Raw genomic sequence first — 17,615 nt, 5'->3', positions numbered from 1 at the left:
TTGTGATTATCTGTACTTTATGTGGTTTCATTTGTTGTATAAATAAAATCTCAATATCATAATTATTACAATATACAACTTCATAAATTTTAAAACATCACTTTATTTACCTACATAGAAAGTAATTTTCCTAAAACTTTTTGACGTTTGTGAGCGCAGAAAACTCGTACCCTTTGCGATAAATATAGGTGCCAGTGATAAATAAATGGGGTCAGTTGCTAATGTCCTCTTCATATATATTGCTACGCCACTACCCATAAAATAACAGGTATCACTCAATATCAATAAACATTCGATAAGTATTATTTCGAATGAATTAATTCTGTGATATTACAGATTCTTTATTTTCTCAAGCCAATGCATTGGTAGATAGATATACATACTTAGTAAGTATTTATTAGTGTTCCGCAGTTTCAATTATATCATTCTTTTCGAGAGTCGTCGGCTCTCGATAAATAAATGTATAATATAATCTGTCACAGATTTAAATAAAAATATGTGTAATTATTTTAACAAAATTATCTGTCATGATTTTGGCTAGAAAGGAACGTAACACTCAGTCAAATGTCAAAACAACAACAATCTGTCAATATCTGAATCTGTCGGTTGAGGGAAAATAATTGTGAATAATTGGAAGGGGTGGAATTTGGTTGAGGAAGGGTGGATGAAATCAAACTCCTTGCACTGCACTGCACTCAAGTTAGGAATTGGAAGACAATATTCAATAGCGTTATAGATTTTAGAAATAAGATATTAGGTATAATGTTATGCTAAAATTAATGGCCTAATAAGTTTAATTTGAAAAAATTTTGGTGTTAGTGGTCATGCCTTTACAAAGTGCCGATAACATGTCGAATTCCTCGCACAAAATGAAAAAAGTAAAGCTACGCGACGACTGCGTTAAACGATGGGAAATAATGCTGCTTCTACTCTCTTCAGAAGAGAAGAAAATCGACAGAACGAGGGAGAACGAAATTGACACTATAAATTACTTCTACAACAATGAGCGCGTAAGGTAATATTCAACTTTTCTTAGCGTGTTGACTCAAGGAGATCATTATTACAAGGATCAGTATAGTTATGTGATCAGTCGCATCCTACAGATAGATATTCAGTGTACAGGTGGTAGAACTTATAGGGCAGAATAGTGTACAATTTCAAGAACACTCAATAGTATTGGTATCAAAGCTTGTGGTTCAACAAACATAGCATAAAAGTGAAAACAGTCTTGAAAGGCCATGTTAAACTGCTTGGCTTACTGATAGAATTAACATTTAAATAGTGACAGGTTGCTAGACCATTGCAAAAACACCGCCATTTACAATATACACGGAAAAAAGATTGAGTGGTCCTATAATTTTTCTATTGATGCTGGGAACCACACAGTACTTATATTTGTTTACTCATTATTCCATAGAAAGATTCTATTTCATTGGTTGGAAGAGCTGCACATGGGGAATGCAAAGAAGATTTCAGAAGTCCACACGGCTCAGAAATGTGACGAGATCTCCAACTTGTGGAAGGAACGCGGCAATGAAAAGTTCAGGATGGCTTGCTACGAAGAGAGCTGGGAATTCTATTCTAACAGCGTGTTGTACGCGCACCAGGACGGAGATGTCTTCCCTTTGGCTTTGGGCAACAGGTCTGCTGCCTTGTTGAAGATGAAGAAATTTAAGGTGAGTCATTTGGAAAGGAATATTTAATAATTATTGTTTTATTTTGCTTCATTTACTTAATGGCTTTTAAAAGGCTGTTAAAAGCTGGTCATTGGGAATTGTTAAGTACCTAATGTAAGAATATACATATAGATGTGAAATAAAAATTATTAATTTCAAAGAATGCGTATGGCAAACAAAACGTAATTATAGCATAGTAAATGAATGAAATAGAAGATACAGAGTGTAAACGAGACAGAATAAAAATATGACTTAATAGTTAGGCTGTCTGTTGTATGTCAATTAGGTGGTGACTTCTTTTATATATTAACTAGCTTTAACCCAGGGATACGACTTTAAAATAATACAGATATTTCGGAATTCCCACGGGAATATAGTTTATTACCTCGAAAAATACCCTATGTCCTTCTTCAGATTCTTAATTTCTTTAAATATATACATATTTAAAATTTCAAGAATATTGGTTCGGTAGATAACTCGCGATAAAACAACAAACAAATAAACTTATTATATTAGTACTAGTATGATATAGACTTATAAAGATATAGACTTTGCACAAAAAATTTATTCACTAAACATCGCTTTACAGGAGAGCTTGTCAGACATAGAACTGGCGTTGACGCACGGCTTCCCGACCGACAAACGCCACAGATTGCTGCTCCGACAGGCGGATTGCCACTTCGAACTCCAAGACAGGGAGAAGTCGCACGAGGCGCTCCAACAAGCCGTCGCACACGCAGCTAGTCTGCGCTTGTCTAAGTCTGATGCAGGTAATGTTTATAAAACTTACTTTCGAGGAGGTTCATCTCATTTCGGCACTAAATTCTACATGTCATACATATGGTCACGGCTATATCCCTTGCGGGGTAGACAGCCATAGTCTTGAACAGACTGAATGGCCACGTTCAGCTATTTGGCTTAATTATAGAATTGAGAAATTCGTATTGAAATAACTAGTTCGACATTCATTCATGTTTTTTAATGTAGGCAATGTGCATTCGTCCATGATTTAGATTTAAGTGATCTATATTTGTATATAGACGTCCGATGAAAATGCTGCGGTGTAGTTTGTTCCGCCGCTTCTTCTACACATGCGCTTTGTAAGCGGTAGTAGTTATAATTAGATTTAAGTGATGTGACGTCAATAAGTGATACCTTGTATCTTATTTTGACAATAAATCTATTCTATTCTAAAATGTAGGTACTTTTAATTTATAGGTACATACGTAAAATCAAGCCTCTTTCCCGAAAGGGTAGGCAGACTTACCAAATTTACAAGGAGAGTTGGAAGGCTTGCATGAACGTGCTATAGCAACTTGCGAATTAAGTAAAGAAAACACGATTAACAAAATAAATATATATAGGATACTATTTTTACAATACACTAACTTAAAATATAATCGATGGAAAAATTGTGAAAAGAAACAAAAAACTATTAAACAAAAACGCAACGAAATTCATAGAAGATTCCGCGATTTCAAATTGCCGGGCGCTAGGTATTCTATTAAGAGACAGGACCGTATTCTAGGGGCCGGACTCAGCAGAAAGTTAAATACGATATAATTTACAAATAAATAAAAACTTTAAATATTAATTATAAAACAAATTTTAAACTTAACCTAATACCCGCTATAGTACTTATGAACAAATCAGGCACGACTTGGCGGATGGTCAGGTCAAGAGTATTGAAGAGCTTACATGAAGAGAGGTACGAGTGTACCAAGCAAAGGAATTGCGGTAATAATCGGAATATTGCGTTCTGCGCGGGCAATTATGCTATACACACACACACACACATGGTCACGTCTATATCCCTTGCGGGGTAGACAGAGCCAACTGTCTTGAAAAGACTGAATGGCCACGTTCAGCTATTTGGCTTAATGATAGAATTGAGATTCAAATAGTGACAGGTTGCTAACCCATCGCCTAAAAAAGAATCCCAAGTTTGTAAGCCTATCGCTTAGTCGCCTTTTACGACATCCATGGGAAAGAGATGGAGTGGTCCTATTCTTTTTTATATTGGTGCCGGGAACCACACGGCACTGTTTTTTTTTGTACAATAAAGTTTAAATAAATAAATTAAAAAAAAAACAGTATGTTTCTGCCAAGTAGTAATATCTCGGTCTACCACTCCGGGAAATACGCGTGATTTTGATAATATATTGATTAATGACTATATGGGGCATTGTTTATCTTTATTGAAGTAATCAACAGCACATCATCCTACCCAAATTTCAAGTCTTGAAAAGACTGATAGGACCGAGCTCGGCTAGATTCTATCTGAAAGCCAAATATGTTCAGCTATTTGGCTTTCAAATAGAATTGTAATTCAAACAGTGACAAGTTGCTAGCCCATCGCCTAAAAGAAGAATCCCAAATTTAAAAGTCTATCCCTTAGTCGTTTTTACGGCATCCATGGGAAAGAGATAGAGTGGTCCTATTATTTTTTTGTATTGGTGCCGGGAACCACACGGCACTTATTCTTTGTTCCAAGTTCATAATATAAGTTTCTTTTTGTACCATGTAATTATACCGGAACAAAATAAGTAAGTAAATAAGAATAGTCTTTTTTCCATTGGTACCGCCGGGAACCGCACGGCACTTATTCTTTGTTCCAAGTTCATAATGACTTTTTGTACCATGTAATTATACCAGAACAAAATAAGTAAGTAAATAAGAATACCTAGTCTTTTTTTCCATTGGTACCGCCAGGAACCACACGGCACTTATAAGTTTCCACTGTATTTATAGCGGAGTTCGAGCGTTACGTGAAGAAGCTGGAAGACAGTCTCCAGCACACCCCGTTGCTGCAGCCTGATGCTGATGAGCCGCTGCCATCGTGCCTCAACGGAGACAACCCTAACTTCGTCGCCGCCTCTAAAGCCTTGGAGCTTAGGTAAATAAATCTATACTAATATTATAAAGCTGAAGAGTTTGTTTGTTTGTTTGAACGCGCTTATATCAGGAAGTACTGGTTTGAATTGAAAAATTATTTTTGTGTTGTACAGACCATTCTTCGAGGCAGGCTTTGGGGTATATTATATCATGCTGCATCTATACTAATATTATAAAGCTGAAGAGTTTGTTTGTTTGTTTGTTTTAACTCGCTAATCTCAGGAACTACTGGTTAGAATTGAAAAATAATTTTTGTGTTGTATAGACCATTCATCGAGGAAGGCCCTAGGCTATATTATATCTCGCTGCAACTATTAGGAGCGAAGAAGTAATGGAGAATGTGAAGAAAATTGGGGAAAATTATTCATCCTTGAGGGCTTCAATGATGCCCTAAATAACCATTCTACGCGGACGGAGTCGCGTGCACAGCTAGTCTATACTAATATTATAAAGCTGAAGAGTTTGTTTGTTTGTTTGAACGCGCTAATCTCAGGAACTACTGGTTCGAATTGAAAAATTATTTTTGTGTTGTATAGACCATTCATCGAGGGAGGTTTTAGGCTATATAATATCATGCTGCAACTATTAGGAGCGAAGGAATAATGCAAAATGTGAAAAAAAAACGGGGAAAATTATTCATCCTTGAGGGCTTCAATGGTGCCGAACATAACTATTTCACAGCTAGTACTAATAATATAGCTTCACCAAAAATGTTGCACAACTCGTTATATTGCGGATTTATTAAAAGTGAATTAGAATAATGAGTGTTGCCAGTTCAATATTTTAATTCCCAACGTTGGTGTTATGATAGAATGATAGAATTGAGATTCAACTAGTGACAGGTTGCTAGTCCACCCTAAAAAGAATCCCAAGTTTGTAAGCCTATCCCTTAGTCGCCTTTTACGACATCCATGTGAAATAGATGGAGTGGTCCTATTCTTTTTTGTATTGGTGCCGGGAACCACACGGCACATTTATTTTATACTAATATATATATATATATATATATACATACATATATGTATATATACTAGCTGTCCCGGCAAACGTTGTTTTGCAATACAAATAATATTGAAGTTATGTCTAGTTAAAAAAAATGTTACGGTGGACAACCCTTAACACTTAGGGGTATGAAAATATATATAGATGTTAGCCGATTCTCAGACCTACTGAATATGCATGCAAAATTTTGGTTAAAATCGGTAAAGCCGTTTCGGAGGTGTACGGAGACAAACATTGTGACACGAGAATTTTATATATAAGAAGATGTATCTTTTTCTAACAGACGTAGCGACACAGCGGGCAGGTACGTGGTGGCTGCGCAAGAGTTGCGGCGCGGCGACGTCATCTTCTCAGAGGAGCCGTACGCGTGGGTAGCGTTGCCTTCCAAGCAGCCTATATGCGAGACATGCTGTACGATAACATACAGTCCTGTGCCGTGAGTTCATAAATAAATAAATAATAAATATATGTATATGGGACAAATTACACTGATTGAGTTAGCCTCGAAGTAAGTTCGAGACTTGTGTTACGAGATACTAACTCAACGATACTATTTTTCATAATAAATACATTTATAGATAAACATCCAAGACCCAGGTCAATCGGAAAAAGTTATTTTCTCATCACGCCCTGGATTCCATTCCGCCCAGGATTCGAACCCGGGACCTCCGGTGTCACAGACAAGCGTACTACCGCTGCGCCACAGAGGCCGTCAAAGTTCATCTCCCCTCTCTTTCATCTGACGACGGTGGCGACCGCTTGTCTGTGACACCGGAGGTCCCGGGTTCGAATCCCGGCCGGGGCGCGATGAGAAAAGAACTTTCTCTGATTGGTCTGGGTCTTGGATGTTTATCTATATATGTATTTAATATGAAATATAGTATCGTTGAGTTAGTATCTCGTAACACAAGTATCGAACTTACTTCGAGGCTAACTAAATCTGTGTAATTTGTCCCGTATATATTTATATTTATTTATATTTCATCACGTGAAACAAAGCATCCTGCTATTCTCAGTTCCCGCTGGAATTTCGCGAATCCTCAAAGTGCTCCCCTAGACCATATAAGAAACCTACATGACCATTTTCATATATCTAGCTGGACTCAGCAGGTTTGTTTGGGTGTTGAAGCCAGTCTTTATTACTTACGGGTTAGACAGAGCCAACAGTTTCGCAAAGACAGAAAGGTTCAGCTGTATGGCCTAATGATGGAATCGAGATTTAAATAGTGACAGGTTACTAGCCTATTGCCTACATAAAGAATCTGAAATTTATAAGCTTATCCCTTAGTCGATTTTATGATATCCATTGGTAAGAAATGGAGTGGTCCCATTCTAATGTGCCAGGAACCATTTGGTCATAATCTAATTACAAATAAAAAATATATAGAACATAGTTTTAATTTGATTACGTGTTTTTTTTTAACAGTTGCGCCATCTGTTCCCGTAGCGTGTACTGTTCCCTGTCGTGCCGCTCCCGCGGGAATCCCTTCCACCGCTGGGAATGCGTGGGAATGCAAGCCGACCTCTTCGGGGCCATCGGTATAGCGCATTTAGCTATAAGGTGAGTTAAATTAATATGTACTTAAATTGGTGATACTGGCCTAAATTTAGTCATTATTTTTTTTTATATTCCAATTTCAAACAAATTTGTATTAAATATAAATCATAAAGATGAACGATTCAAATTATTTATGTATTGAGTAATTTGAAAGTGGTACTACTGGCCACTAAGAAAAAAAGAAGTAAAATAGAATATTGCACAAAATATTTAAAAAAGAGAAGTGCGTATTTTACAATGTAAAATGTATTAATTTAGTTAATTTTTTATAATTTCATGGATTAATACCTAATACTAAAAATATAATTTCAGTGAGTTATTTCAGAAAGTGCAGTTTTAATTTCTATAAAAACAAGTTCCGACAAAGATCATCGAATAGTTCTGTATATTAAACATATTGAATTCCAATTTAAATTTAAATGTAAATTTTAGAATTTATAACTTTGATGTCCTGATGTTTCTTTGTTTTTCTATTTTATTTAAATTCAGGTACTTAAATGTTAGAACTGGACACGCTTTTCCTTGAATATTGTATTTATTTTGTATATACATACATACATACATAAAATCACGCCTCTTTCCCGGAGGGGTAGGCAGAGACTACCTCTTTCCACTTGCCACGATCTCTAATATTATTATTATTTTGTATATATATATATATATATCTTTTTCAGAGTATTACTTATAACAGCGAACGCGGGGTTTCCCCCCGTCCCCTGCGGTCAACCCCCGCCCACCACCGCCGAGGAACTGTTCGCCGCGTACTCTAAGGTCGATGACCTCAACATATACAGGGCGGACTCACCGCCATTCTACAGGATGTTCAATCTCGTGACCAATTTCGATAAGATGAACAATTTCGATTATATACAGTATGCTTTGGTAAGTATTTAAAGGTTTTTTTTTTCTTGCCAAGTTCCCCTAGTTTACAAATTTTCTCACCCCCACCTTCTCTAAGGGGGCAATATAGGGGGTCAGCTCTTATTTATATTTTACCAGTGAACTTTTTCAAGGAACGAATTCGCGGGCAACATCTAGTGTTATTATTAAGTGCATTAATATTCTTAGCTGAACGTGGCCATTCAGTCTTTTCCGGACTATTGGCTCTGTCTACCCCGTAAGGGATATAGACGTGACTATATGTATGTATTAATATTCTTTTTTTAGACAGCAGTGATGCTAACGATTTACTTGGAGAGCTACACGGAGTTCTTCGAGCATCTCACGTCTAGAATGCCGTACAGGCTGACAGAGCCCCAGCTGAAGACTTTCTCCGCGGCGCTCATGTTGCGAAGTCTCGGACAGCTCGTGTGTAATGGACACGCGACCTTGTCGCTGATGACCTTCGATGATGATGACGCTAAAGGTGATGATAATATGTTTCTTCTTCTGGTCTTAGTCCCGGTTGCATCCTCACCACTCTTGAGAGGAGCCCGGGGTGTGCCTTTGACCGTGGATCCTGGATCGGGTGAGTCAGGTTTTTACACGAAGCGACTCCCGTCTGACCTCCGCAACCTTTGCAGGTAAACCTAACCCGTATTGGATCGATCATGGTTACACATCCAGTTGCCTGAATGTGCAGGTTACCTCATGATGTTTTCCCTCACCGTAAGTGAACCGGTTAGTATTCAAACTAATATTATTACCTATTCTATTTTATATTGGTGCCGGGAACCACACGGCATCATACTTACATATTATTGAAAATTTTGTTTTTATCTCTAAATGTCATATAAATTGGTAGGAAGAATAGGACCACTCCATCTCTTTCCCATGGATGTCGTAAAAGGCGACTAAGGAATAGGTTTACAAACTTGAGATTATTTTTTTAGGCGATGGGCTAGCAACCTCTATAGTCACTATTCGAATCTCAATTCTATCTTAAATCCAAATAGCCGAACGTGGCCTATCAGTCCGCTCAAGACTGTTGGCTCTGTTTACCCCGCAAGGCATATAGACGTGATTATATGTATGTATGACTTTTGGAGTTTAATCGTTACAAACAAGAATACAAGTATTTTCTGACTGAGTAATGTTATATAGTATGTAAAAACATATATTATATATATGTGGGATTACTACTCAGTTAGATTTAGCAAAACAAATATTTTCTTTCAGTTTCTTTAAAAGGTTTTTTCATTCACACTCCTTGACATTTTACGTCATTTTTTTCTTCCAAAATAAATGTTGCCAGTGCTAGCAATAACTAAAAATAACGAAACAACTCAAATAAAAAACGTTCTCAACCCACATACCTACTGATATATGAATTGTTCCAGGGTGCACGGTGTCCGAACAGGAAGTGAGGCGAGCGACCGCCATATATCCGTCGGCGGCCATGATGAATCACTCTTGCGATCCTAATATCATCAACACGTATGTATACCGAGTGAACGGCAGTGCCGTGTGGGTCCCCGGCGCTTTAGAATAGGACGAATACCATGTGTGTCGTAAAAGGCGACTAAGGAAATGTTTAATTAACTTGAGATTCTACTTTTAGGCGACGGGCTAGCAAATCGAACAGCTGAACGTGGCCTATCAGTATTTTCGAAACTGCTGGCTTTGTCTACCCCGCAAGGGATATAGACGTGATTTTAAATTTATGTGTAATAAAATGTATTCTTATCTATTCATCTGCATTTTTGATAGAACTGGCCAGAAAGACTGATATCCACCGACAGTTAGCGACATTGTTTGTCTATATTTCTGCCTTACAAAGTTATTATTATTATTTATTTTTTGGTTTAACTATAACTCTGACCCCCCCTTTATTGTCAGTTTTTAATGTGACAATTAATGTTGCAATAATGTTTTTTTTTATTTTAAAACTCTGTAATTATCATATTTTAATGGTACCTATGTCTCAAGTAAAGATTTATTATTATGTTTATTTGACGTCAAACCAATGTTGTTAAACCAAAAGATTTGACAATTATTAAGCGATATGATATGAGATCGTGGCAAGTGGAAAGAGGTAGTCTCTGCCCACCACTCCGGGAAAGGGGCGTGATTTTATGTATGTATGAACTATTATATCCTATAATAATGAATAAAAATTTTTGAATTCGAATTAGAATTTTGTCGTGCCATTGAGCATCACATCAATCTTTGTCACTTTCAGTTTTCACAACAACCGCCTCATAATCCGTTGCGGCCGAGAACTTCACCCCGGAGCGGAAGTGCTCAATTGCTACGGGCCGCACAAGGCCAGGGAGCCTACGGCGCATCGCCGGGCGCAGTTGAAGGCTCAATACATGTTCAATTGTAACTGCGCGGCGTGTAGCGACGGCCAGAGGAAGGATTTTGTGGTAAGAATCTCAGGCACAAACATAAACACAAGCACAAACACACACACACTAACACAAATGAAACACAGACACAGACACGAACATAAACACAAGCACAAACACACAGACTAACACAAATGAAACACAAACACGGACAGAGACACAAACACAAACACACACACACTAACACAAATGAAACACAGACACAGACACGAACATAAACACAAGCACAAACACACAGACTAACACAAATGAAACATAAACACAGACACGGACACAGATACAAACATAAACACAAGCACAAACACACACACTAACACAAATGAACATAAACACAGACACGGACACAGATACAAACATAAACACAAGCACAAACACACACTAACACAAATGAAACACAAACACAGACACGGACACAGACACAAACATAAACACAAGCACAAACACACACACTAACACAAATGAAACACAAACACAGACACGGACACAGACACAAACATAAACACAAACACACACACTAACACAAATGAAACACAAACACAAATACGGACACGGACACAGATATAAACACAAAAACACATACACTAACACAAATGAAACACAAACACAGACACAAACACTATAGTTTAAGTTCTATTTTTACTTTTTCATAAACAAAGAGAAATTTAGTACTTAAAGGCACTTTTTATTCCTAGAGTCATCCGCGTAATATTCACATAATATAATATGTTTATTATGTCACCAGTTGCTATTCACCGCGTACGCGTGTCAGTCGTGCAAGGGCCCCGTGGTTTGTGGCGGTAGGAGGGCCGCGTGCCCCCAGTGTCACGCCGAATTCCAGCTGGACAGGGCGTTGGCGGCTATAGATCACGCGGACGAGTTGTTGGCTCAGGGTGAGGTGGATTTCATTTCAAAAAAAAAAAAAAAAACATACATACATACATATAATCACCAAGTCTATATCCCTTGCGGGGTAGACAGAGCCTACAGTCTTGTAAAGACTGATAGGCCACGTTCAGCTATTTGGCTTTAAGATAGGATTGAGATTCAAATAATGACAGGTTGCTAGCTCATCGCCTAAAAGAAGAATTCCAAGTTTATAAGCCTACCCCTTAGTCGGCTTTTACGACATCCATGAGAAAGAGATGGAGTGGTCCTATTCTTTGTTGTATTGGTGCTGGGAACCACACGGCAAAAAAAATTTTGTATATTTAAATTTTGGCGCCTTCCATTATGGCGACATGTGTCAATGTCATTTGTATCTCTTCTTCCCTTCAAAAATAAACGCTATACTGTGTGGCTGCATAAGTGTGCTATTATTTAAATCGTTTAATAATATTATATTTAAATTGCTATCATATAATTAAATCAACAATAAATAAATATATAGTGCAGTGTGGTTCCCGGCATTAGTAGAATAAAAGAATATGCCCAGTCCATCTCTTTCCCATGGATGTCGTTAAAGGCTACTAAGGGATATGCTTATATACTTGGGCCAGCCCATCTCGTTCCCATGGATGTCGTAAAAGGCGACTAAGGGATATGCTTATTTACTTGGGATTCTTCTTTTAGGCGATGGGCTAGCAACCTGTCACTATTTGAATCTTAATACAATCATTAAGCTGAACGTGCCCTTACAGTCTTTTGACGACTGTTTGCTCTGTCTACCCCACAAGGGTATATACCCGCTACTATCTGTATAAATATATACCTACGGGAAAATTACACACACATTGAGTTAGCCTCAAAATTCGAGTTCGAGACTTGTGTTACGAGATACTCGTATCTCGTTTTAAAGAAGTTTTTAATATTTTCTTTTATTTAAAATATTTTTTGTTAGCTGACTTGCAATTCTAATATATCTTGTAATATTCAAGCGGACAGCGCGGGCACACTGGAGCAGAAATGCGAGCGGAGCCAGGCGGCGTTCCGAGTGAAGCAACAGGTGTGGCACAGGCACCACACGGGCCTCAGGGCATTGGCAGACCGCCTGGCTAGATATTACGCGGATCTAGGTATGGTATTATGAACGCTTGATGTTGGTTTCCCTATACAGGGTGACTTTTAATTCAACTGCATAAATTTAACTGTTAAGTGTACTCATCTAAAGGATATTTAAAAACGTTAAAAGAAAAATATCGGTACATGTTTCAGAAAGTACGAAAAAAAATAAAAGTATCAAAATCCACGATCCTAAATACGTCATATCACCCCGCCAGCCGGCGGAAAAGCGACGCGTAAGATTCAGAGGTCAACGACACAATACATTCAGCTGAGCGATCTCGACAACTCTGTACTTTACTTGATCTTGATACTAGAAAAATAATTTATTTTTCAGACATTTATTAACATGTTTAGTTTTAATTTATTTTTGTAGTATTGGTCTTTAATAAAGCGTGTGACGTAGTTTTTGAGGGTTTTTTAAATGTGTTGAAAATGATGACGTTTAATTTAAATAAAAATAGGCTCAAACAGCTCAGAAACATGGGTGTAGTGTATGTTTAAAAGGATGCAGTTGTTTTAAATGTCACCATGTCTATATACATACATAAAATCACGCCTCTTTCCCGGAGGGGTAGGCAGAGACTACATCTTTCCACTTGCCACGATCTCTGCATACTTCCTTTGCTTCATCCACATTCATAACTCTCTTCATGCAAGCTCGGCGGTTTCGGGTACTTTTGACCTGACCCTATATGTATATATAACATACATACATGTGGTCACGTCTATATCCCCTGTGGGGTAGACAGAGCCAACAGTCTTGAAAAGACTGATGGGCCACGTTCAGCTGTTTGGCTCAGTGATAGAATTGAGATTGAAATAGTGACAGGTTGCAACCCCATCGCCTAAAAGAAGAATCCCAAGTTTAATAGTTTAACCCTTAGTCGCCTTTTACGATATCCATGGGAATGAGATGGAGTGGTCCTATTATTTTTTTTCTATTGGTGCCGGGAACCACACGGCTATCGTATATATAACACTGTACTCAATTCTAAAATCAAGCCAAAAAGCTGAACGTGACCTATCAGTCTTTTCATGACTGTCATCCTATTATTGAAATCCAATTTTCAAAGGGGGATTTTTTGGAACGAAGTTAAAAAACATAGTTCTATCACGATTAGTTAGTTATACGTATACGCCATAGCAGCGGTTGCCATGATGTTGTTTATTAGAGAGATGTCAAAAATAATTTTCATTGTTACATGTTTTTAATTTATACGTTGAATAACATTGACATCTTAAACTGATTTTTTTCTCCTAGGAATTAAATAACTTTATAACTATACTTCCTACACACGCATATGAATTTTTACAGCAATACAAAAATCTTCATATATGTATTTTTCTATACCTACATATTTTTTTCAGGTGATTTCACAAAAAGCGTGGAACTCATCAAACAGAATATACAGAGTCTGGAATATCAATATGGTTCCTTCAGCGTCGAGGTATGTGCGTCATCTTCCCTCCTCGCTTTAGTCCCGGTTGCATCCTCCATTTTCTGGAGGTGGGCGTTGAGATCTGCAACACAGTTTCATAACTTCTGCAGATGTCATCGTTATCCTATGTTACTTAAATTGTACTTGTTCTTGTTTCCAAATTAAATATTTTTCATTTTCATTTTCGTTTGTCGGCGTCTGTGGCGCAGCGGTAGTACGCTTGTCTGTGACACCGGAGGTCCCGGGTTCGAATCCCGGCCAGGGCGTGATGAGAAACGAACTTTTTCTGATTGGCCTGAGTCTTGGATACATACATACATAAAATCACGCCTCTTTCCCGGTGGGGTAGGCAGAGACTACCTCTTTCCACTTGCCACGATCCCTGCATATTTCCTTGAGTCTTGGATGTTTATTTATATAAGTATTTATTATTAAATATAGTATCGTTGAGTTAGTATCTCGTAACACAAGTCTCGAACTTGCTTCGAGGCTAACTCAATCAGTGTAATTAGTCCCGTACATATTTATTTATTTATTTATCCTCACCACTCTGGAGAAGAGCCCGAGGTGTGCCTTTGACCGTGGATCCTGGATTGGGTGAGTCAGGTGTTTACACGAAGCGACTCCCGTCTGACCTCCGCAACCTTTGCAGGGGAACCTAACCCGCATTGAATCGATCATGGTTACACATCCAGTTGCCTGAATGTGCAGGTTTCCTCACGATGTTTTCCCTCGCCGTAAGTGCATCGGTTAGTATTCAAACTAATGTAAATAATTTGGAAAAATGTCATTGGTAGATGGCCGAGGTGGATCGTTATGTACTTTTTGTTAACCGTCTTCAAAATGAAGAGGTTTATCACGTCTTTTTTCCGTCGTCGTCCGATGAAAATGCTGCAGTGTAGTTTGTTCCGCCGCTTCATCTACACATGCGCTTTGGAAGCGGTAGTAGTTATAATTAGATAGATAGATAAAAACTTTTATTCAGTTGCTACAGACATAAAATACAGAGTTAAACAAAACATTATAAAAAACACAGTTGAGATGCATTTGCGTGCAATTACACAATTAGATTTAAGTGTGACGTCAATAAGTGATACCTTTTATCCAATTTTGATAATAAATCTATTCTATTCGTTAGAGACGTGATAATACAAACTAATGATATTGTTCCCAGGTGGCGCACGAGCTGAGGAAGCTGGCTGAAGTAATGCTGACGAGGATCATAAGGTCACCCCACAATCCTGATTACAGGTCAGAATGACTTTTATTATATAAAATTAAATCAAAAATTTTCGTGTGGTTCCCGGCACTAATGAAAAAAAAAAGAATAGGACCACTCCATCTCTTTCCCATGGATGTCGTAAAATGCGATTAAGGGTTAGGCTTATAAGCTTGCGATTCTTCTTTTAGGCGATAGGCTAGCAACCTGTCACTGTTTCAATCTCAATTCTATCTTAAAGCCAAACAGCTGAACGTGGCCTGTCAGCCTTTCAAGATCGCTGGCTCTGTCTACCCCGCAAGGGATATAGACGTGATTATAAACATATATAAGTAACCTGTCACTATTTCAATCTCAATTCTATCATTAAGCAAAATAGCTGAATGGCCTATCAGTCTTTTCAAGACTGTTGGCTCTGTCTACACCGCAACAGATATAGAAGTGATTATAAAGATATATAGAACATACATACATATAGTCACGTCTATATCCCTTACGGGGTAGACAGAGCCAACAGTCCCGAAAAGACTGAATGACCACGTTCAGCTGCTCGGCTTGTTGATGGAATTGAGATCCAAATAGTGACAGGTTGCTAGCCCATCGCCTAAAAAAAGGATCGCAATTTTATAAGCCTATCCCTTAGTCACTTTTTACGACAAGAGATGGAGTGGTCCTATTCTTTTTGTTTTGGTGCTGGGGACCACACGGCATTACAAGATACAAGATATATAGAAAGATAATTTTTTTTATTGTCGAAAACAAGTAACCATTCTTCGATGACACGTCAACGTTAAAAGTAAATTTTAATTCCTCATCACAGAGATTGGTGTCTCGAAACGCACAAAATAACAAAGAAGGCGGTCCAGCTTTTGGACCTGAACTACGGGTGTTGGGAACCTTTGGTGAAGCGGCTGAAGGAGCAGGAGGCCACGGTGGCGGCTCTGCTGGCCAGCAACAGGGCTCCCAATGACGACTGCATACACCATAACCTACATTATAACCTCAAAATATAGCTTTGAGTGTTGTTGAGGTTCATTTCTATCTGATCGGAATGATGTAGTATACATTTATAATTATATTTATAAATATATATATATATGTATATATAATCATGTCTCTGTCTCTCATGGACAACAGGGCTCCCAATGACGACTGCATACACCATAACCTACATTATAACCTCAAAATATAGCTTTGAGCGCGAGTTGTTCTATCTGATCGGAATAAAGTATGCATGTATAAATCTATATATAATTATATTGTATTATCTACATATATATATACAGGGTGACTTTTAATTCAACTGCATAAATTTAACTGTTAAGTGTACTCATCTAAAGGATATTTAAAAACGTTAAAAGAAAAATATCGGTTCATATTTCAGAAAGTACGAAAAAAAATAAAAGTATCAAAAACCCACGATCCTAAATACGTCATATCACCCCGGCCGGCGGAAAAGCGACGCGTAAGATTCAGAGGTCAACGACACAATTCATTCAGCTGAGCGATCTCGACAACTCTGTACTTTACTTGATCTTGTTACTAGAAAAATAATTTATTTTTCAGACATTTATTTACATGTTTAGTTTTTAATTTCTTTTTGTAGTATTGGTCTTTAATAAAGCGTGTGACGTAGTTTTTGAGGGTCTTTAAATGTGAAAATGATGATGTTTAATTTAAATAAAAATAGGCTCAAACAGCTCAGAAGCATGGGTATAGTCTATGTTTAAAAGGATGCAGTTGTTTTAAATGTCACCCTGTATACAGTATTATTGTCCTGATATACATATATACATTCATATATACCTGATATATACATTCATAAAATCATGTATCTGTCTTACGGGGTAGACACGAGTCAAGTCTAACAGACTAATCGGAATAATACAAGACTATTAAAATTATATGTTATCAGGATTATTACACGATATAGGATGTTTTATATTATCCTGTAGTTACAAATATATAATATTATATATATATGTAACATGTAACAAAGGAACAGCTCCACACGAATAAAACGAAATATCTCTATTATCGGCGTAACTTTAATTTAAATTTCAAATCTCCAGACCTAGCGGTTTGGGTTGTGAGTTACAGTCAGTCAGTCACTTTTTTAGATACGGATATTTTGTAGACACTTACACGATAGAAGTTTTTTGACCGCAACTTCATAGGCGCCATTTTTTCATTGTTGCCAGCAAAGTTGAAAGCAAAAAAAAATAACTAGACCAGCTAATATTGAGACTTAGATTCGATAATTTTAAAATACATTAAATAGATTACCAACGAATTTTATTATTTTTATATTTGTTTTCTACAATTATAAAACATACGGATGCTACATAAATAGATATATATTAATACTATATAGACGAATATGACAAAAAAGCAATATACCTATATAATTACATATTTTTTGTACAAACGTGTCTCACAGCATTAGAACAGCCAGCGAAAATCTATCGCTATCCCGTTTCAATTCACAATGAAAAGTGAAACGGCGATAGATTTTCGCGCGATGAAAACGGCGTC

At 37.4% G+C, this 17,615-nt stretch overlaps 1 protein-coding gene across 1 annotated transcript; it reads left to right on the top strand.

The window, feature by feature from the left end:
• The first annotated feature begins 612 nt into the window (after positions 1–612).
• LOC106142305 (SET and MYND domain-containing protein 4) lies at positions 613–16,133 on the top strand. Its single transcript, XM_060953822.1, has 15 exons — positions 613–1,015; positions 1,418–1,676; positions 2,266–2,446; positions 4,428–4,572; positions 5,857–6,009; positions 7,000–7,134; positions 7,806–8,013; positions 8,299–8,497; positions 9,411–9,507; positions 10,253–10,439; positions 11,164–11,311; positions 12,296–12,433; positions 13,791–13,870; positions 15,036–15,112; positions 15,901–16,133. Exons 1-15 carry the CDS (start codon positions 825–827, stop codon positions 16,091–16,093), a joined length of 2,391 nt encoding a protein of 796 aa, XP_060809805.1. The 5' UTR covers positions 613–824; the 3' UTR covers positions 16,094–16,133.
• The last annotated feature ends 1,482 nt before the right edge of the window (positions 16,134–17,615 follow it).

This window comes from Amyelois transitella, chromosome Z, assembly GCF_032362555.1.
Source record: "Amyelois transitella isolate CPQ chromosome Z, ilAmyTran1.1, whole genome shotgun sequence".
NCBI lineage: Eukaryota > Metazoa > Arthropoda > Insecta > Lepidoptera > Pyralidae > Amyelois > Amyelois transitella.
This window is presented reverse-complemented; position numbering and strand designations above follow the sequence as displayed.

Bases quoted from the DNA above. Each gene is read 5' to 3' on its own strand.
- LOC106142305 (XM_060953822.1), top strand. From the start codon at position 825: ATGCCTTTACAAAGTGCCGATAACATGTCGAATTCCTCGCACAAAATG. The intron at 6,010-6,999 runs GTGAGTTCATAA...TTTTTTTAACAG, and splicing joins ATAACATACAGTCCTGTGCC to TTGCGCCATCTGTTCCCGTA. The intron at 10,440-11,163 runs GTAAGAATCTCA...TTATGTCACCAG, and splicing joins GCCAGAGGAAGGATTTTGTG to TTGCTATTCACCGCGTACGC.